The sequence below is a fragment of the Pelobates fuscus genome, chromosome 7 (genome assembly GCF_036172605.1).
Source record: "Pelobates fuscus isolate aPelFus1 chromosome 7, aPelFus1.pri, whole genome shotgun sequence".
Lineage (NCBI taxonomy): Eukaryota > Metazoa > Chordata > Amphibia > Anura > Pelobatidae > Pelobates > Pelobates fuscus.
Genome location: NC_086323.1, coordinates 12,614,369 through 12,637,233, shown reverse-complemented (window position 1 = coordinate 12,637,233; position 22,865 = coordinate 12,614,369). Strand labels below are relative to the sequence as shown.

Sequence of the window (22,865 nt, the reverse complement as noted above, 5' to 3'; positions counted from 1 at the left end):
GCAGTCTATCAATAATTAAAAATTTTATTCCTGTGAGTTGTTGTGTAGGGAGGGCCCCAGTGCACTGCTTTGCCCTTAACACTGTTAAGATGGTACTGCTTGTGTGTGTCAGTGAGCTTCTATTTATTGAGCACGTGTGTGTCCCTGAACTTCTTTGTAGTGAGCCTTGTGTTTATACAAGTGAGTTTGTCTGTAGTAAGCCTGTGCGCGAGTCAGAGAGTTTTTTGTCTGTCAGTGAGCCTATTTGCGCATGTCAGTGAGCTTGTGTGCTCACTGTACTATATATATATATATTGACCTGTAGGAATGGCATACATTTTTTTTTTCCAGGGCTGCTTTCCAGTTTGGCTTTGCCAGCGAGTGCGCTTTACCGCTGAATCATCTGTGTGAGCTGCCGCACACTTTAGCCCTGTTACACGCATCTGGGAGCTGCTGTTGACAGGTACTTGTAGTCTAGAGATTGGGACATGGGGTATATGCTCAGCTATCTGTATAATACTATGGTGCTGTTCTCTGTATAATACAGGTCTGTGTCTGTATAATATCCTGGGACAATCATTGTTCCCTGTATAGTGCTGCTCTCTGTCTTGGGATATTATACACAAACAGATCTGTATTTACAGAGAGCAGGACTATACAGGGAGCACTGACTGTCCCAGGATATTATACACACAGAATCCCAGCTAACAGGGGTCTGATCTAGGGTACCAGTCGGGGAAGCGGGTCTTACCTGGGTCTTAGCAGCAGGCGAGCCGGTTCCAGTAGCACGGGTCTGAGCACGGGTAGTCACTGGGTTAACATCAGCAGGTCCCATTGGAGCATAGGCAGAAACCAAAGGGGCCAGATCATTCCCAAGCAAGACATCGGCAGGCAAGTCTTTCATGACCCCCACATCCGCATGTCTAGCGCCCACTCCCCAATCCAAATGAACCCGGGCAACAGGTAGACGGAACACGGCCCCTCCTGCTACCCTCACTGCCACAGTGTCCCCAGTGTGTTGGTGTTCCGAAACTAGGTTATTTTGGAGCAGGGTCATAGTGGCTCCGGTGTCTCTCAATCCATTGACCACTCTGCCATTCAGCTTAACGGTCTGCCTGTGCTGCTGACGGTTGTCCTGATGTGCTGCTTGTACTGGAATAGCCTCATGTAGTATACACCAAAATTCCTCATGGTCAAGACAGTGAGCAGCAGGCTGGGGTGGATGCTGATTTCCGCCGGCTGGTCTTCTCCACGACTGGGCTTGGTTAGCGTTGTTCAACGGGCACTCCGGTCTCTTGTGCCCGAACTGTTTGCACCCAAAGCACCGAATAAGGCTGTGAGCAATCCCGGGCGTTGAATCGGGCTGGCTGAACATAGTTATTAGCTGGTGGTATCGTGGGGGTGCGTTGCGCTGGGGGGTGATACACAGTAGTGATTGGAGGTGCTGCCGGTTTGTACTCCACTCGGGTAGGGACCTTGGTTGCTGTCTGGTCCAACTTCCATGCGTCGGTGTACTCATCGGCCAGACGAGCAGCTTCGGTTAAGTTAGAGGGTTTTCGGTCCCTAACCCACTCTCTAACTCCTGCAGGTAACCGATCAAAGCAGTGCTCCAACAAAAACACTTGCAGAACCTCTTCCCCAGTTACCGCTTGGCACCCTGCCATCCAGTGGGCTGCTGTGCGGTGCACTCTGCATGCCCACTCCACAGGAATCGCCAGCTTGTTTGTTGGTGTCCCGGAATCGCCGCCGGTACGCCTCGGGGGTCACGGCGTACCTGGCCAAAAGGGCATCTTTTACTGCCCGGTAGCTTGTGATTTCCTCCTCTGGGATGGCCCGAAACACCTCACTGGCGCGGCCGGATAACTTCCCAAAGAGGATAGTGACCCATTCCTCTGCGGGTACCTGGTGTAGGGCACACTGCCTTTCAAAGTCAGCCAGGAACCCGTCAATCTCTCCCTCTGATTCAACAAAATTTTTAAATGCAGCAAAGGGTACCTTTCTCCTTCCAACATTGTTATTGGGTACCTCTGCTGCTGCAGCTCCTCTTCCCTGGAGCGCCTGGTGTGCTGCTACTGCTGCTTGCACTCGCTCCACAATATCTGTTGCAGGGTTGGGGCCAAAGTGTGCCAGCCTTATCTGAACTGCACGGTTAAATTTTATCTCCTCGGGTGTTAAATCCAGTATGCCAGGCACAGTAGCTCTCTCCATTCCTTGTGCTGCATCCATTTCCAATAATATAGCAATAATCTCTCTTTTCTTGAGATTACTCGCTGACCGTCCTCTGCGTTCCAATATATCTTTAAGGTTAGCACGCCTTAACTCTTCATACTGCATTTCCAAACTGGGATGTGTAGCTGCCCTTCTGGGCGGTGGGATTCATCCCGTCGTTTGCCACCAATTGTTACGACACTCACTGCCAAATAGATGAAGCCACGGTTTAATAAATAATCCCCTTCTCCAGGAACACAGGTTCTGTACAGCCGACCGTCAAACTCCCGAACGGAGGATACGTGAACGCTGCAACTCCCGACCATAAAATCATCTGAACTCCTTTCACAGCTAGAAATAAGAAAAGCGCTTTCCCAGTAATAATTCTCCCCACAAACGAGACCAAGCTCCGTCTTGAGGGTCAAACAGGATTCTGCTGTAATGAGGGCTACCTGCCCGGTATTTATGCAGGTCTCCCACAAGGTGGACACTCCCCTAGGGGACCTTGTGGAAGACTGTAAAACATATAGGACAGTAGCCAATCGCAGTGGCTTAAGTGTAAGCCCTCCCCATTTTACCCATAAATCCTTCCTCTCTATCCTGGAGATAATTGGGAAGAAACCTAATTATCTCCAAGGATAGAGGCAAATCACCATTTTAAATACAATATGAAAAATACATTAAAATACATAAATGAGGAAATACCAAATAAATATGGTTAGTGTAACGTATCCCCAGATAGCCTCAATCTGAGTGCATATTCCTACCGAATAGCGCTCAGATCCGATGTACACAGTTCAATCGCCATGGAGTCAAAGTCTCTCACAAGTCTTTCGGCATACGATTGACTCCATGGGACGGCTATCTGGGTGAAGTCCATACGTACGTTACAAAACTCCCGAACGGACCGGTGTTCGTATGCCTTGACGAAATAGAAACATAGAAAGTCCATACGTACGTTACAAAACTCCCGAACGGACCGGTGTTCGTATGCCTCGACGAAATAGAAGGCGGGCGGCAGCTTCCAGCGGTGTTCGGTAGATAAAGTTCCATAGAATCGACACCGAACACCGCTGATCTTCCTCGTGTCCCAAAATGGCCGCCGCCTCGTGGTCAGCATACGAACGACGACCACCCATACGGATGGAATGGAGAGGTGTCTGCGGTTAACCACAACGTTCTAATTGGGGCCAAGAGGTTAACCAGCAGCACACTCCTCTCCTGGGTGGCCGTCCGTTCGGTAGTTTCAATCGGTATTCCGGAACCACAGGGGCATACGGATAGGAAATCCAACAAAATAAAGACAAACAGACGAACCAGCAATACTAGTCTGTACAGATGGATCTGTCACAGGAAGCGTCTCCTTTCGTGGTATGAATGCTCCCCCTGGCTGGCGTTCGTCTATACGAACGGCAGCCACCCAGGGCAGCACTTATTAATTACTGCCCTTGCGGTTTCACACTTATGTTGCAAGTGTGAACATTCTGATTAATTGGTGTGAACGTTCTAATGGGGCACTGGGAGGTCCTTGTTTGAGAGACAAACGAGTCAGAAAACAATCCACGAATACTCCCCTGGTGACGTTCGGCTGTACGAATGGAGGCACTCATTAATTGTTTCCCTTGTGGTTTGCAGTTTTCACATTTATGTTGCGAGGTGGGAACATTCTAACCTAACATTCTAAATGAGGTATTGGGGGCGGTCCGCGTTTGGGAGATGAATGAATTCCCTTTGCGGGAGCTGTCACAATAAATGAACATACAGGGAGAACACATGTAAAAAAGAAGGGAGTTTCACGAACTGGCAGCTGTTCCGCCACAATAATCACGGCAGCGAGTTGTAGTAATTATGATGCTTAGAGTGTTATTAATTTAATGTTTTACTGTCAAGCCGATATATGGTATATGTTTGGATTTATATACATTTATTGAAAAAGAGTGTCTGCCCAAAGCATTAAAACAAGGGTACGCACAGAAAGAAAGCCACTTTCAATGTACCATTACTGCCAATGCACTGTGACTGATAAGTAATACCAGTGGTTGGCTGCACATGAAGCTATACCTTCCAGTGCGCAGTTATTCTGGCCAGGGGACGTATTACTTCACGTCCTGCACATTGGTCCCATTGAGACATACACTCAGAGTTCTGGACAGTTAGTGACATCATAGCGCCACTTCCTATCCCACGTCTATGTTACACATGATCCCAGAGTCTAGTGATCGATCTACATACCAACAATGACCTGGTCACCACGGCAGACATGATCTCAGAGGTTAGACTGCAGGCCAAGAAATTCCTTTCATATTAAGAAATCAGACTGCTAGATAGCGCCATTAATATGAGATGTCCCACGTTGATTTTTTTCTGGTGTATATTACTATGTCTTTGTAATGTGGGAGAGGAGGCAATAGTAGGAAGAACAGGTTATAGTATTAGAAGGAAGAGCAGGTGCCCCTGTAATGATTACTATTTAAGCTTCGAATTTGCGAACCGTAGAGTGTTGATCATTGTTATAAGCGCTGCCCTTTTTACGCGTCAGTCAGCGTAGGGAGAGCATACCGAGAGAAAGATAGACAGAAACGCTTCTCTTTTCCTCTCCCTATGCAATGTGTGCCCTCTTCGTGCCAGGACTGCACCAGATTGTGTTATCAGTTCATAAATCTTTAATTTACATTTTAAAGAAAATGGAGCATCACATGATGTGTATGCTGTAGATGTTTTTCAATATCTTATTTGATGGTGTAGCTTTCAGAGAGGGAATGGTTTTCATTACATCTTCTGATAACCAAACAGTAGGCCGATTTTACTCCTTGTGTTGGGTTAAAATACACTGTAGGAATCACAACAAAGAGTCCCACAATAAGAACCGCATTAAGGTTGCAGAGGGCCTCAGGCAGGATGCCAGATTGGGACCCCCTCCTTGAGCCCTGGACTGAGCGTGTGTGTGTGTGTTGACTGAATGGTATGTGTGGTACTGTGTATAGTGGCTGAGCGATGTTTGATAGCTGTATGGGAGGCTGAGTATGTTTGTGTGTGCTGGTTATGTGTTGTGTGTGTGGTCACTGAAATTTGTGTAGGGGAACCTGAGTGTGGCTTAGTGTTGTGTATGAATGTTCCTCCCATGCTTACATTCCCTGCTCGCCTAGTGTAGTGTGAGCAGGATCCCTGCTGGTCCAGTGTAGTGTGAGCAGGATTCCTGCAGGTCCAGTGTAGTGTGAGCAGGATCCCTGCAGGTCCAGTGTAGTGTGAGCAGGGTTCCTGCTGGTCCAGTGTAGTGTGAGCATCATTCCTGGTGGTCCCGTGTAGTGTGAGCAGGATCCCTGCTGGTCCAGTGTAGTGTGAGCAGGATCCCTGCTGGTCCAGTGTAGTGTGAGCAGGATCCCTGCTGGTCCAGTGTAGTGTGAGCAGGATTCCTGCAGGTTCTGTGTAGTGTGAGCAGGATCCCTGCTGGCCCAGTGTAGTGTGAGCAGGATCCCTGCTGGCCCAGTGTAGTGTGAGCAGGATCCCTGCAGGCCCAGTGTAGTGTGAGCAGGATTCCTGCTGGTCCAGTGTAGTGTGAGCAGGATCCCTGCTGGCCCAGTGTAGTGTGAGCAGGATCCCTGCAGGCCCAGTGTAGTGTGAGCAGGATTCCTGCTAGTCCAGTGTAGTGTGAGCAGGATCCCTGCTGGTCCAGTGTAGTGTGAGCAGGATCCCTGCTGGTCCAGTGTAGTGTGAGCAGGATCCCTGCAGGTCCAGCGTAGTGTGAGCAGGATCCCTGCTGGTCCAGTGTAGTGTGAGCAGGATCCCTGCTGGTCCAGTGTAGTGTGAGCAGGATCCCTGCAGGTCCAGTGTAGTGTGAGCAGGATCCCTGCAGGTCCAGTGTAGTGTGAGCAGGATCCCTGCTGGTCCAGTGTAGTGTGAGCAGGATCCCTGCTGGTCCAGTGTAGTGTGAGCAGGATCCCTGCAGGTCCAGAGTAGTGTGAGCAGGATCCCTGCTGGTCCAGAGTAGTGTGAGCAGGATCCCTGCTGGTCCAGTGTACTGTGAGCAGGATCCCTGCTGGTCCAGTGTAGTGTGAACAGGATCCCTGCAGGTCCAGTGTAGTGTGAGCAGGATTCCTGCTGGTCCAGTGTAATGTGAGCAGGATCCCTGCAGGTCCAGTGTAGTGTGAGCAGGATCCCTGCAGGTCCAGTGTAGTGTGAGCAGGGTTCCTGCTGGTCCAATGTAGTGTGAGCAGGATCCCTGCAGGTCCAGTGTAGTGTGAGCAGGATCCCTGCAGGTCCAGTGTAGTGTGAGCAGGATCCCTGCAGGTCCAGTGTAGTGTAAGCAGGATCCCTGCTGGTCCTGTGTAGTGTGAGCAGGATCCCTGCTGGTCCAGTGTAGTGTGAGCAGGATCCCTGCTGGTCCAGTGTAGTGTGAGCAGGATCCCTGCTGGTCCAGTGTAGTGTGAGCAGGATCCCTGCTGGTCCAGTGTAGTGTGAGCAGGATCCCTGCAGGTCCAGTGTAGTGTGAGCAGGATCCCTGCTGGTCCAGTGTAGTGTGAGCAGGATTCCTGCTGGTCCAGTGTAGTGTGAGCAGGATCCCTGCTATGCATTAGGAACTCCAGCGTTGCCGGAATCCCTATAGGAAATCACTGAATAATGCTTTCCTATAGGGAAATACTAATGAGAGCGCGGCCATTAGGTGTCCCCCACTGGCTGATGTCGGCAGGGGAGGAACATGGGTGCAGGGCCGTCTATAATATGAATAGGACCCTGGGCAAAGCATTTTCTTGGGCCCCCTAGGCCCTGCCCCTTCCTCCCCCCCCCCAATTACGCCCAACCCCCAATCACACTTCTGACACATACACACACAGACAGATATATTAAAACATTCGCAGATACATACTGACACACATACACTGACACAAATATATACTTATATACATTCAGACATACTGACACACACATACATACAAACACACACCGACACATACACTGACAGACATACTGACACACACACGCACACAGACATACTGACATACACACACACACTGACATACACACACACACAGACATACTGACATACACACACAAACATACTGACATACACACACAAACATACTGACACACACAGACATACTGACATACACACACACACACACACACACAGACATACTGACATACACAAACACACACATTGACACACACACACATAGACATACTGACACACACACTGACACACACACACATAGACATACTGACACACACACACAGACATACTGACATACACACACACATGCTGACACACAGACACTGACATACACACACACAGACATACTGACACACACACACACAGACATACTGACACACACACACACACACACACACACACACACACACAGACATACTGACATACACAAACATACTACTGACACACACACACACACACACACATTTAGCCACCCTCCAGGTTCTTACCTTTTCCTGGAGGGTGGTTTCCCTGGGGTCCAGTGGCAGGCTGAGGCAGATGGGAGTTCTCCTCTAGAACTCCCCTCCTCCTGCCTTTCTCCTCCCTCGCAGCTATTTCTCCGGTGGGAGGAAGTGACGCGCGGCACTCACTTCCTCCCAGCCGGTACAGGAAGGGGTCCGGTTGCGCTGTTTAAGTGTCACAGCGCCCGACCGGCCCCTGCTCACACATGCTTACCGGGTGGCCCTTAGTGCATGGGCCACCCGTCGGGCCTCCTTAGTTGGCGGGCCAGTGCGGCTCTGCCATGTGGGCTGCTCAAATCGCGGGGCCCACGGGGCAGCTGCTCTGGGGCCCCCCAGGAGCAACTGGGCCCGGGGCAGCTGCCCCATTTGCCCCGCGCTAAAGACGGCCCTGCATGGGTGGAGCCTGAACCAGTGCCGAGGGACATCGGCGCTGGGTTCAGGTAAGTAGCTGAATGGGTTTTAACCCCTTCAGCGACCTCGGATGGGCGCCGGGAGGGAGGGGGGTACAGTGCCAGGAAAGCGGGTTTGTTTTCCTGGCACTAGAGAATCCCTTTAAGCATGGCTGGAAATCAGTATTATATTTCATTCACAGCACTAAATAGAGTGTAAGTTCACAGGAAAATGACCCAAAATATTGCTTTATTATTGATATTTATATAGCTCCAACTAATTCCGCAGCGCTTTACAATATTATGAAAGGGGAGACATTTACAATAAATGAGACAATTACACAGTGACACAGGAACAATAGGTCGATGAGGGCCCTGCTCAAACGAGCTTACAGTCTAGAGGAGATGGGGTACACATAGACAACAGGGCAGCAAGGGTGACAGACACCAAACAAGGTGGAAAAGTAGCAGAACTGGAGGTGAGAGTGGAGTGTGGCTTAGGAGAGCAAGCGACAGATATGGATGGGTATAGATAAGTTACTCTGGGAGTCCATAAGCATTTCTGAACAGATGCGTTTTGAGGGACTTCTTAAACAATTGAAGACTAGGGGAGAGTCTGATGGGGGTATGCACAGGGCCGGCCTTAGGGGTGTGCGAGCTGTGCGGCCGCACAGGGCGCCATGGAGCAGGGGGCGCCGTGCGGCCGCACAGCCGATTAAAAAAAAATTTTAAAAAAATTTGCAGCGGGGGCGGAGCTTACCGTGCGGCAGGGGCGGAGCTAAAAGCGCCGGAAAACGGCTGCAGGGGAAGCAGGAAGGAGTCCCTGCTTCCCCACCAAACAGTCACCAGGAGCTGCACTGCCTCCACAATGAACTCCACAGGTAACTGTGTGATTGTCATGTGAGTGTGACTCTCTGCCTGTGTGTATGACTGTCTGCCTCTGTGTGTCTGTGTGTATGACTGTCTGCCTCTGTGTGTCTGTGTGTATGACTGTCTGCCTCTGTGTGTGTGTGTGTGTGTGTGTGTGTATGACTGTCTGCCTCTGTATGTCTGTGTGTATGACTGTCTGCCTGTGTATGACTGTCTTCCTGTGTGTGTCTGTGTGTGTGTGTGTATGTATGACTGTCTGCCTGTGTGTGTGTGTGTATGACTGTGTGTGTGTATATGACTGTCTGCCACTGTGTCTGTGTGTATTACTGTCTGCCTCTGTGTGTGTGTGTCTGTGTGTATGACTGTCTGCCTCTGTGTGTATGACTATCTGCCTGTGTGTGTGTGTGTGTGTGTGTGTGTGTGTGTATGACTGTCTGCGTGTGTGTGTGTGTGTGTATATATGACTGTCTGCCACTGTGTCTGTGTGTATTACTGTCTGCCTCTGTGTGTGTGACTGTGTATGACTGCCTCTGTGTGTATGACTGTCTGCCTCTGTGTGTCTGTGTGTATGACTGTCTGCCTGTGTGTATGACTGTCTGCGTGTGTGTGGGTGTGTGTGTGTGTATGACTGTCTGCCTCTGTGTGTCTGTGTGTATTACTGTCTGCCTCTGTGTGTGTCTGTGTGTATTACTGTCTGTGTGTCTGTGTGTATGACTGACTGCCTGTGTGTGTCTGTGTGTATGACTGTCTGCGTGTGTGTGTGTATGACTGTCTGCCTTTGTGTGTATGACTGTGTGTGTGTCTGTGTGTATTACTGTCTGCCTCTGTGTGTGTCTGTGTGTATTACTGTCTGTGTGTGTCTGTGTGTATGACTGACTGTCTGCCTGTGTGTGTCTGTGTGTGTGTGTGTGTGTGTGTGACTGTCTGCCTGTGTGTGTCTGTGTGTGTGTGACTGTCTGCCTGTGTGTGTGTGTATGACTGTCTGCTTGTGTGTGTGTGGATGTCTTCCTGTGTGTGTATGGCCGTCTGACTCTGTGTGTGTGTGTGTGTGTGTGTGTGTGTCACATACAACCAATACACGCATATCACACACTGTTAATATACCCATTACAAATATCACACATAGCATACATATCACACACAGTCATCACACGTACTATTACATACACAGACAACACAAACATAACAGCATACATGGATGACGGGGGGGCGCTGTGAAGATTTTTCGCACAGGGCGTCTAAATGCCTAAGGCCGGCCCTGGGTATGCAGGCTGTTCCAAAAGAAGGGAGCCGCCTGCAAGAAGTTCTGCAAGCGAGAGTTAGCAGTAAGAGTGCAAGCAGCAACCATGAGAAGGTCACCGACAGAGCGGAGAGACCGAGAAGGGGCATAGCTATGAATCAGTGAAGAAATGTAAGAGGGACTAGAGTTGGTTAGAGCTTTATAGGTAAGGGTTAGTATTTTGAATTGACTCCTGTAGGATACAGGAAGCCAGTGTAAGGATCGACAGAGGGGCGAGGTATGGGAGGTGTGACGGGTGAGAAAGATCAGCCTGGCGGCAGCATTCATTACAGACTGTAGCAGGACAGTTCGGCTTCTGGGGAGACCAATTAGGAGAGAATTTCCAGAGCATAAACAAGTTCCTTGGCATCATCTTGCGTGAGAGAGGGGCAGATGTGGAATCGACAGGTTTTAGCAACAGACTGGACATGAGGCACAAAGGCGAGGCCAGGATCAAAAATGACACCAAGACAACAAGCTTGCAAGGATGGGGTGAGGCAGGTACCATCAACTTGCAGGGAGAGCGAAGGAGAGTTTCAGAAAGCGGGAGGACATTCAATCAGAGACTGAAGAAAGGCAAGTGGTGACACATTGCAGGATGGCGGGGGAGAGATCAGAAGGGGGACTCCAACCAAGACAGGGCGAGAGGAGGAGCTGTCATTGCCAAAGGAGACACTGAACGAATGTTGGGAGATATAGGAGGAGAACCACGAGAGGACAGAGTCACAGAGGTCGAGGGATTGAAGAGTTAGGAGAAGGAGGACGTGATCAACATTGTCAAAGGCAGCAGAGAGGTCAGAAAGAATTAGTATGGAGTAGTGGCCTTTGGATTTAGCTGTGATTTAATAAGAGCAGTCTCAGTAGAGGGGGCGAAAGCCAGATTGAAGAGGATCGAGGCGAGAGTTGGAATTCAGGAAGTGAGTCATACGAGTAAAGACATGAGGAAAAAGGAAGCAGGGATATGGAACGATAGTTGGAAAGGGAAGACGGGTCTAGGGGTGGATTTTTTTAGTATGGGTATGACCAGGGCCGGCCCAAGACATTGTGCTGCCTGGGTCCAAGAATGAAATGCTGCCCCCCCTCCAAAAAAACAAACAAACATGTTTCTGCAATGGTAGTGTCTCTTTATGTATGTGCTTGGGATAAAACATGTGTCTCTGTGTGTACTGGGGATGAAGTGTGTGTCTAACTGTGTGCTGGGGATGAAATGTGTCTGTGTATTTGCTGTGGATGATGTTTGTGTCTGTGTGTGTACTGAGGATGTAATATGTGTATGTGCGTGTGTGCTGGGGGTGTAGTATATGTCTGTGTGTGCTGGGCATGTAGTGTGCGTCTGTGTGTGTGCTGGGGATGTAACGTGTGTCTGTGTGTGTGCTGGGGATGTAGCGTGTGTCTGTATGTGCACTGCAGTCAATACACTTACCTATACACTGTGTCTGTGTATATGCATGTGTGTAAGTGTTTGTATCTGTGTGTCTGTATCTCTATAAGTGTCAGGGATTGTATCTGTTGGTCTATGTATCTGTATGTGTGACCGTGTTTGTATCTGTATCTGTGTGTTTGTATATCTGCATGTGTATCAGTGTGTCTGTGCAACTGTATGTGTGTATGTATATCTGCACATGTATCAGTGTGTCTGTGCAACTGTATGTGTGTCTGTGCATCTGCATGTGTGTCAGTATATGTGTCAAACACTGACACACATGCAAATATTGGCATACATGCAGATGTACACACACACTGATACGCCTGCAGGTACATAGACATACACATTAACAGACACACATACAGACACTGACACATACACATACATATACACACAACACAGAGACAGATGCACACATTACACAATACAGATACACACACTACACAAATACAGATACACAAACTACAGATAGATACACACTACACACAGACAGATACACACACTACACATACACAGATACGCAAACTAAACATACACACACAGATAAACACACTACACACATAGGCATACACACACAGATACACACACTACACATACATTACATACATTCAAACACACATACAAACAGATACACACACTACACATACAAGATACACACTATACACACACTACACACACACAGATACACACAAACACACAGATACACACAAACACCCAGATACATCCAAACACACACACATTACACACAAACACACAGATACGTACATTATGTACAGATACACACACACATTACACACAAACAAACAGAAACACACATACATACAAACAAACACACAGATACACCCATTAAAAAATTAAGCCACCCAGCAGTTTCTTACCTTCTACTGGTTATGGCTGGTGGGAGTTGGGGGCCTGCTCTCCTGATCCGGCCCCATCCTCGCAGCTCCCTCCTCCTCCTCCTGCCGCGCGTCTCGGTCTCGGTGTGTGAGCTGGGAGGAAGTGATACACTGTCACTTCCTACCAGCTCTCCCTGCCAGCTAAATTATTGGGAGTATTAGCCCACTGTGATAGTCCAATGGAGGAGGTAATAGAGAGGAGTTTGGAAGCTACTGAGGTCAGGGTGGGTTAATGGGAATGTTGAAATCCCCGAGAATTAGGGAAGGGATATTACTTGAAATAAAGTAGGAAAGCCAAGCAGAAAAATGGTCAAGGAACAGACGAGGGGAACCAGGAGGGCGATAGATAACAGCTATGTTAGCAGAGATGGGTTTGAACAGACGAATTGTGTGAATTTCAAAGGTGGAGAAAGATAGAGAAGGGGGGCTGGGGGGGCAGAGTTTTAAAGGAGCAGTGGGGTAAAAGCAGAAATCCAACACCGCCACCTTTAATCTTAGCTTGTCTTGGGTTGTGGGTAAAGTGAAGACCACCAAAGGATAGTGAGGCAGGGGCAGCAGTATCTGTTAGTACCATTAGGTTTAGGGAGTGTGAGATAAATAGGTAATGGATGGAAGTTGATTTAACGGTGCTGCACACAGAGCGTGCATTCCAGAGGGCAGCTTTAAAGGAGGAATTATAGTGAGAGTTACATGGAATGGATATCATATTGTTGTGGTTTCTGGTGTTAGCACCAGGTGTATTAGTAGAGGAGGGACCAGGGTTTGGAGAGACATTGGCAGCTGCCAGCAGCAGTAGGATGGAAAGGAAGAGAATGTGGAAGTAACACAGGGCGCCATGGAGCAGGGGGCGCTCTGCGGCCGACACAGCTCACACATGGCCGGCCAGAATAATTTTTTTTTTAAAAAGTGCAGCGGGGCGGAGCTTATTGTGCGGCGGGGAGGAACTAAAAGCGCTGGAAAACTGATGCAGGGGAAGCAGGAAGGAGTCCCTGCTTCCCCCAACAACCAGAATCCAGGAGCTGCACTGCCTGTCTGCCTCCATAATTAACAGAGGTAACTATGTGACTGTCTGCTTGTGTGTGTGTGTCTGTGTGTTTGACTGTCTGCCTGTGTGTGTGTGTGTGTGTGTGACTGTCTGTCTGTCTGTGTATGTGACTCTGTGTGTGTGTGTGTGTGTGTGTGTGTGTGTGTGTGACTGGCTGTCTGTGTGTGTGACTGTCTCTGTGTGTGTGTGTGTGTGTGTGTGTGAGACTGTCTGCCTGTGTGTGTGACTGTCTGCCTATGTGTGACTGTCTGTGTGTGTGTGACTGTCTGTGTGTGTGTGTGACTGTGTGTGTGACTGCCTGTGTGTGTGTGTGACTGTCTGTGTGACTGTCTATGTGTGTGTCTGCCTGTGTGTGTGTGTGACTGTGTGTGTGTGTAACTGTCTGCCTGTGTGTGTGGCTGTTTGCCTGTGTGTGTGACTGTGTGTTTGACTCTCTGTGTGTGTGACTGTGTGTGTGTGTGTGTGTGTGTGTGTGACTGTCTGTGTGTGTGTGTGTGACTGTCTGCCTGTGTGTGTGTGTGTGTGTGTGTGTGTGTGTGACTGTGACTGTCTGCCTGTGTGTGTGTGACTGTTTGCCTGTGTGTGTGTATGTGTGTGAGAGACTGTCTGCCTCTGTGTGTGTGACTGTCTGCCTGTGTGTGTGTGTGTGTGTGTGTGTGTGTGACTGTCTGCCTGTGTGTCTGCCTGTGTGTGACTGTCTGTGTGTGTGTGACTGTCTGTGTGTGTGTGTGTGTGTGTGTGTGTGACTGTCTGTGTGTGACTGTGTGTGTGACTGTCTGCCTGTGTGTGTGACTGTCTGTGTGTGTGACTGTCTGTGTGACTGTCTATGTGTGTGTGTGACTGTCTGTGTGTGTGACTGTCTGTGTGTGTGTGTGTGTGTGTGTGACTGTCTGCCTGTGTGTGTGGCTGTTTGCCTGTGTGTGTGTGACTGTCTGCCTGTGTGTGTGGCTGTTTTCCTGTGTGTGTGACTGACTGTCTGTGTGTGTGTGTGTGTGTGTGACTGTCTGCCTGTGTGTGTGGCTGTTTTCCTGTGTGTGTGACTGTCTCTGTGTGTGTGTGTGTGTGTGTGACTGTCTGCCTGTGTGTGTAGCTGTTTGCCTGTGTGTGACTGTGTTTGACTCTCTCTGTGTGTGACTGTCTGCGTGTGTGTGTGTGACTGTCTGTGTATTTGACTGTCTGTGTGTGACTGTCTGCCTGTTTGTGTGGCTGTCTGCCTGTGTGTGTGTGTGACTATGACTGTCTGCCTGTGTGTGTGTGACTGTCTGCCTGTGTGTGTGTGTGTGTGTGTGTGTGTGTGTGTGTGTGACTGTCTGTGTGTGTGACTGTCTGTCTGTGTGACTGTCTGTCTGTGTGTGTGTGGCTGTCTGCCTGTGTGTGTGTAGGACTGTGTGTGTGACTGTCTGTGTGTGGCTGTCTGCGAGTGTGTGTTTTACTGTCTGTGTGTTTGACTGTCTGTGTGTGCGACTGTCTGCCTTTGTGTGTGTGTGTGTGACTGTGTGTGTGTGTGTGTCTGTCTGCCTCTGTGTGTTTGGCTGTCTGCCTGTGTTTGTGTGTGGCTGTCTGTCTGCCTCTGTGTGTTTGGCTGTCTGCCTGTGTGTGTGTGTGTGTGTGTGTGTGTGTGTGTGTGGCTGTCTGCCTGTGTGTGTGTGTGTGTGTGTGTGTGTGTGTGGCTGCCTATGTGTGACTGACTGGGCAGACTAGATGGGCCTAATGGTTCTTATCTGCTGTCACATTCTATGTCTGTGTGTGTGTTTGTGTGTGGCTGTGTGTCACTGCCTGCGTGTGTTTGTGTGGGTGCGTGTGTATGGCTGTCTGCCTGTGTGTGTGTGTGTGACAGGGTGTGTGGGAAGGGGGATGGAGGGGGGGACGGGAAGGGGGGGTGCTGTGAAGACTTTTCGCACAGGGCGCCCAAAGGCCTAAGGCCGGCCCTGAGCACACAGATTCGTCTAAAAATGAATGCATATTCTACCATAAAGGGCCACTAGAGGCTCTTTGAAGTGGTCTGGGTGTAGTGCCCCTTCCCCCATTAAACCTGCAGTGTAAACCTTTGCAGTTCCAGAGAAACTACAATGATTACATTCCAGTACTAAGACAGCCTCTAGTGGCAGCCACCTAACTGATGCTGGACGTCCTCGCGCTCTGGATGAGCACATCCAGCGTCAGTGACACCCCCATAGTGAAGCATTCATTTAGTGCTTTCCTATTGTGGGGCCTAGGTCATCCCGCCGGATGACGTCAGAGGAGGTGGAGTGCCGACACAGCATCAAGATACATCAGCGCTGGAATCAGGTAAGTGACTAAAGCTTTTTTTTATCCATTTCTGAGCTGGGGTGGGAGGGCAGAGGGCACTAGTGTGTTAGCTATCCATTTAGTTTTCCTAACACTATAGATTCCCTTTAATTTGATTTCCTGACATAATAAACCAGTCCTCAGAGCTCACAGCGCTACGGAATCTGATGGCGCTATATAAATAATAACAATAATAATAATAATAATAATAATATACAACCTCTTTAAACCTTCGATCACTTCTGGTTTACTTTGTTTGATAGCCCTTATTTAATTTTGCTTTTGGACTTATGTTTAATGTTCCCCCATGCCCTCTCTCTGTCTTCCTCTCATAGACAAATTAAATGCCATAGCTCCAACTATAATGCCCTTTAATGTAACCCTTTATTAAATTGAAAGTCATTTACTATGTATATAATTTATATCTGTATTATTGTGTTTATCTGCTTTGACTCTGGTGTTTGAGATTAAACTGAACAGATTATATTGAACGATGAACCTCCACATTAGTAAATACAAAAAGGGTATATCTGCTAAACCACTAAATTAAAATGTATAGCCAGGCAATTACGGAACTAACCTGTCCTATTGTGTTTTACACCCCACCTCCTACAGACTGTAAGCTCGTTTGAGCAGGATCCTCTACAACCTATCATTCCTGTAAGTTTTCTTGTAATTGTCCTATTTATAGTTAAATCCCCCTTCTCGTAATATTGTAAAGCGCATTGATTCAATGCATATCTATGAGGAGATGCTGATTGGCAAGCACAGCATTTGGCTCTACCCTCTCACCCACCACCTTGACTGAAATCATCAGAAATGAGGATCTCAGCCAATCCAATGCTTTATCATGGGGGGTGGAGCCAGCGCAGGCGAACTAGATTAAAATTTCAAAAGCAAGTTAACATCTGATTGAAAATTAAACCATTTTGTTTTCATGCAGGCTGTGTCAGTCACAGCCAGGGGAGGTGTGGCTAGAGTTGCAGAAACAGAAACAAAGTGATTTAACTCCTTAATGGCAGTTAATTGAGTACTGTAACTGCAGAGGCATTATCTATATCTATACACCAAAACTGCTTCATTAGCTAAAGTTGTTTTGGTGACTATATGTTTAGTAGCCATGCTTGATGGTCCTGTGCTTGTTTAGTGGCCATACTTGGCGGTCCTGTGCATGTTTAATGGCCTGATTGGTGGTCTCACTGGTTTCTAGTGCCCTTTGGAATATTTTTTTTCTGTTGTCTGTTGTCTGATAGGTTGAAGCCAGGCCTCTGGACAGGACATTAAAAGAGAAATTTGCTCATAGCATAATTTTACAATGACAGAAATGCTTTATTCCATAAACTAAAACACTCTCACATTTTAAAAACACTAATAAAATCAGGTACACACTTTGCTCTTATAATATAAATTTAGACAGTTCAACGGTCCTTCACGAGTTCCAGTGAAGACTTCCTAAGGAGAGAAACAAGCTTCCCTGATACCTGTGCCACTATCCTATCTATACCCGCACCTCCTCAGTGGTGTTACTTTTGGAGCTAAGTGAGAGAGCATCTCTCTGGGAGGGCTGCAATTAAGGGAAGTATCGATAGAAGGGAATACGTGTACTTATTTTCGTGTCTAGTGCCATGTGCGAAGGTCCTGTGCATATCTAGTTACTTGATTGAAGTCTTTTGTTTAGATCCATAATTCTCAGAAGTAGGTTTCTTTCGTCTCATGAGACTTGCTCTGTGGCATGCTACGGTGGCTTTGTGTGTTTGGATCCACAACAGAAAACCGAGCTAAAGAGACAGGACATGTCTTTCTTTTATTGCTAATGAAAATTGCCGTCTCAGTGCGGCCTTCAGCTTCTCATCCTACAGACAAAACATATTCATCCTACATGGACACAGGATTGGACCACAAGGCAAATAAATGATCCTATTTTTATAACCACGAACAAATCTAACAAGTCTTCTGGGTTTGTTGACTTCTTGGGGACATCTTTCCACACTGACAGTGACCGGTAGCCCTGGAGTCCTGTGCCCACTATGAAGGTACGTCAAGCCTGACACTGATTACATGTGACAGAGGAAGGTGCTACCCCAGGGGCAGGAGTTAGCAAGATTCAGGAATAAAACAACCTCTCCATAATGAATGAACCAACCTTCACCCTTGACGCTCCCACAGTTGCGTCTGAGAATTCTAGACAGGTTTTCGGCTCAGACCATGGCCTAGTATATTGAGACCAAGCAGCGTACGCTGACAATTAGACCATAAGTCTTGAAAAGAATGACTATTGTTGCTATATGTACTTACAGCTGACTTACAGCTTACTGTCATCAGAGGGTCGTGTTGGCCTGCAAGTGACCTTTCAGCATGGCACCCCACACAAAGACTTCATATCTTGTTAGTGACCCGTGGCGATCACTTCCTTCATGCAAAGATTACATAACCTGCAAGTGACCTAGAACTATCAGCTCTATGTGTCTTTAATACGTGATGACAACGCAGGCAGCTTGCCTTGTGCATCGTTACAAAGATATGTCACAACCGACTCCTCTTAACTCACCGACTGCTAAAGAGGAACAATACACCTTGAAACCATTGTCTGCTTAAATGTTGGAGTTTATTCGTTACACCGGCAAATGTACATTTCTGGACAACATAGACCATTTCTAAAAAATAAAGTATATACCCTCATCTATTATCCCAGATCTGTTATCTTTGGCTCAGAATTTGCAATTTACTTATAAATTCATAGGAGGAATGACTGACTGGCCTTTCTAGAAGATGTAAATTGCAAAACTGTAATCATTTTTACTTTGTGTTTAACCCCTTAAGGACTGAGCCAAATGTGCACGTTTTGATCAAAATAAAACGTAAACAAAACCTTGAAATTGCACTATATGTCTGTCCAACCGTAATTCACCGCTGTCACATTACGTGCACCCACCCTTATTATATATCATTTTATTCAGGAGAAACAGGGCTTTCATTTAACATCAAATATTTGAAACTATGAAACATAATTTAATATGAATAAAATATTGTAAAAGTGAGAAATTAAGAAACTGTGTTAATTATTTAGTTCTACGTGACATTTTAAATGCGAATGTCATAATACGGTTTGTTTTTACTACAATAAAATGCACATATTTGTATTCAGTGATGTCTTACATGTAACACAGTACCCCCTATGTACAGGTTTTATGGGGTTTTAGGAAGTTACAGGGTCAAATATAGCATGTTACAGTTTTTTTCACATTGAAATTCGCCAGATTGGTTACGTTGCCTTTGAGAGCGTATGGTAGCCCAGGAATGAGAATTACCCCCATAATAGCATACCATTTGCAATAGTAGACAGCCCAAGGTATTGCAAATGGGGTATGTCCAGTCTTTTTTAGTAGCCACTTAGTCACAAACCCTGGCCAAAGTTAGTGTTAATATTTGTTTGTGTGTGAAAAATGGTCCCGCAAATTGTAATTAATAAAATGACTTAATTGTGTAAAATATTACATAAATATATATGTAGAATTAATATATATATATATATATATGTATAAATATCTGTATGTATATATATATATATCATTTTTGAAAATTATTTTTATTTAAGGGGTTAAACATTTCCTTTGGATCAGGAAACCATATGATGACCAACCAGTGTGGCGGCAAATTTCAATTTAGTATTTTGACTAAATAGCTATTTTAGTTCTAGTTGTAATTTTGTCATCTGAATTGTTTTAGTTTTAGTCTAGTTTTAGTTGACTAAATCTCCCAGCCTCTAGGTGTCTCTCTCCCAAGCCCTGGTCTATTTTGCCCCCTTCCCCAGCCCCTCTGTGTCTCTTTGTATCCTCCCAGCCCCTCTAGGTGTCACTCTCCCAAGCCCTGGTCTATTTTGCCCCCTTCCCCAGCCCCTCTGTGTCTCTTTGTATCCTCCCAGCCCCTCTAGGTGTCACTCTCCCAAGCCCTGGTCTATTTTGCCCCCTTCCCCAGCCCCTCTGTGTATATTTGTATCCTCCCAGCCCCTCTAGGTGTCTCTCTCCCAAGCCCTGGTCTATTTTGCCCCTTCCCCAGCCCCTCTGTGTCTCTTTGTGTGCTAATTCTGCATGATCAATGTGGCTGCGGAGAAGATAGTCTTGGGGCCACAGGAATAGCTGGTTAAAGTCAAACCATTCCTAAACTGTTTGACTTTCAAGCAGAGGACGTTCCCAAAGACTACACTCTACAGCACGCTTTGGGTATATTGCCTACAATGTCCCTTTGAATCCACTGATAGTCTTTAAACTGAGCGGCAAAGGATGAATCAAAACAATTTCTTGGCAACCACCAAAGCATGGGAAAGGTCCAGTTGGGACATCTGTAGACAACATTATTCACCAAGGGCGTATTCACTAAACTCCCAACTGTTTAAAATCTGAATGACAATGTTCCTCTAAAGTAGCCAAGCTGTGACTAGAGCTCAGTTGAGGAATTTTCCAAATCTGTTATTTTAGAGTAAATTTTGCCATTCAGCTTTACATCGGAGCTTAGTGAACGGCCCCTAAACTGTGAATGGTCAGGAATTCAAAGTGACTTTCTAATAGACAGATGGAAAAAAAGCCACTTTGAATTGGTCTAAAATGTAAAATTTACTTGGAATTCTCAACAATTTGCATTTTAGTAAACATCTCCTTTTGTGTCTTTTGTCCAGTTTTTTCGGATGCGTTATTAAAAATTCTCCCACTTTTTGTACATCTGTCTCTCTATAGAGAAGATATTAAATGGTCTCTTGTTTCTTTACTTCCTCTTCTCCAAGCTGTAGATACGCTGGGGGAGAGATCTTATCAGCATTGCTAACCTCTATTGATCACTGTTGGACAATCTCATTTCCCTGAGGCAAAAGGTCAGAATCTTAGATAATCCTAATTTTAATGTGTGTAAAACCACATATTACGTTCCATCGATCGCCCTATGGCTCTGACGGTAATGTGGGAATTGTTAAGGGTAAAATATCATAGCCCGACAGCCATCTTTGATATAAATCTCCATTTTGTTTGAAATTTAAATTTAACTAAACAGCAGAATTAGCAAATAATGATTTGTAAAAACAAACTGGTGTGATTAGCAAAGTCAGGTCCACCCAGCTCAAAATAACATGTTCTATAGATACACATCTGTCGGTTCTAAGTTGTCAAATAGGCTCTTAATACTGAACCAGGGAACCTTGTTTTTAGTCATATTAGCAAATAGCCATTAGAATAAGTACTACTAAGTGATGATAATTCACAGATACATATATAAGTATATAATACACCCTGTTCCAAATTATTATGCAAATTCTATTTAAGTGTCACAAAGATTAAATATTTAGTTTTTCAGTTTAACTCATGGATGGCATTGTGTCTCAGGGCTCTTTTGATCACTGAAAACAATCTCTGACACCTGTGATAATTAGATTGCCAGGTGAGCCCAATTTACGGAAAAACTACTAAAGGAGAGTGTTCCACATTATTAAGCAAAGCACTATTTTCATGCAATATGAAGAAAAGGGATCTCTCTGCTGCTGAAAAGAGTAAAATAGTTCAATGCCTTGGACAAGGTATGAAAACATTAGATATTTAACAAAAACTTAGCGTGATCATCGCACTATTAAGAGATTTGTGGCTGATTCAGAGCACAGACGGGTTCGTGCAGATAAAGGCACATTGAGGAAGATTTCTGCCAGATCCATGCATCGGATCAAGAGAGCAGCTGCTAAAATACCATTACATAGCAGCAAACAGATATTTGAAGCTGCTGGTGCCTCTGGAGTCCCACGGACATCAAGGTGTAGAGTCCTCCAGAGTCTTGCAACTGTGCATAAACCTTCTATTCGGCCACCACTAATCAATACTCACAAGCAGAAATGTCTGCATTGGGCAGAAAAATACATGAAGACTAATTTTCAAACAGTCCTGTTCACTAATGAGTGCCGTGCAACCCTGGATGGTCCAGATGGATGGAGTAGTGGATGGTTGGTGGATGGCCACCCTGTTCCAACAAGGCTGCGACGTCAGCAAGGCGGTGGTGGAGTCATGTTTTGGGCCGGAATCATGGGAAGAGAGCTGTTCGGCTCCTTTAGGGTCCCTGAAGGTGTAAAGATGACCTCTGCAAAGTATATGGCGTTTCTGACTGACCACTTTCTTCCCTGTTACAGAAGGAAGAACTATGCTTTCCGTAATAAAATCATCTTCATGAATGACAATGCACCATCTCATACTGCAAAGAATACCTCTGCATTAATGGCTGCTATGGGGATAAAAGTAGAGAAAGTCATGGTGTGGCCTCCATCCTCCCCTGACCTCAATCCTATTGAGAACCTTTGGAGCATCCTCAAACAAAAGATCTATGAGGGTGGGAGGCAGTTTACATCCAAACAGCAGCTCTGGGAGTCTATTCTGACATCTTGCAAACAAATTCAAGCAGACACTGTCCAAAAACTCCCAAGTTCAATAGATGCAAGACTTGTGAAGCTGCTATCAAATCAGGGGTCCTATGTTAAAATGTAACGTGACCTGTTAAAATGTTTAAAAAGTTAAAATGTTGTTATAAGTTTGATTGAAATAGCTTTTGATTTCAGTAAATATGCTGCAAACACAACAAATGACAATTTTCAGTTCTTTACAGCCTATAAAGTGTTTTGAAACTTACTGTGCGTAATAATTTGGAACAGTGTATTGTAAGTTTTTTATGTTTAAAAAAAATACTGTTATCATTAGGAGGTTTGTTCAATAAAATTTGAATTGTACTCTTAATAGTTGATAACATGAGAATTGTGCTGACTGTTATTTACATCAATTATTTAGGTAAATGAGAAAAATATAATTTGCATAATAATTTAGAACAGGGTGAGTAGTGAAGTGTATAAGTTTCAAGGGAATAATATAAACTAAAGAAGTCTAAAACAAACAATTTTCATATAACACAGCATATGAAAGGTTAAATGTTACACAGCGAGTCTAGCAACGCTCTTCTCTACGTCATGGAGCTGGAAAAGTCAGATAATATACTAGCCAATGAAATTGTTTCGTTTTGT

The 22,865-nt window shown here is 46.1% G+C and overlaps 1 protein-coding gene across 1 annotated transcript; it reads right to left on the bottom strand.

The window, feature by feature from the left end:
* Positions 1-5,312: 5,312 nt before the first annotated feature.
* On the bottom strand, positions 5,313-6,758 carry LOC134569104 (putative protein CRIPAK). Its single transcript, XM_063428005.1, has one exon. The coding sequence runs from the start codon at positions 6,756-6,758 to the stop codon at positions 5,313-5,315; it is 1,446 nt and encodes a 481-aa protein (XP_063284075.1).
* Positions 6,759-22,865: the final 16,107 nt, after the last annotated feature.

Bases quoted from the DNA above. Each gene is read 5' to 3' on its own strand.
- LOC134569104 (XM_063428005.1), bottom strand. From the start codon at position 6,758: ATGCATAGCAGGGATCCTGCTCACACTACACTGGACCAGCAGGAATCC.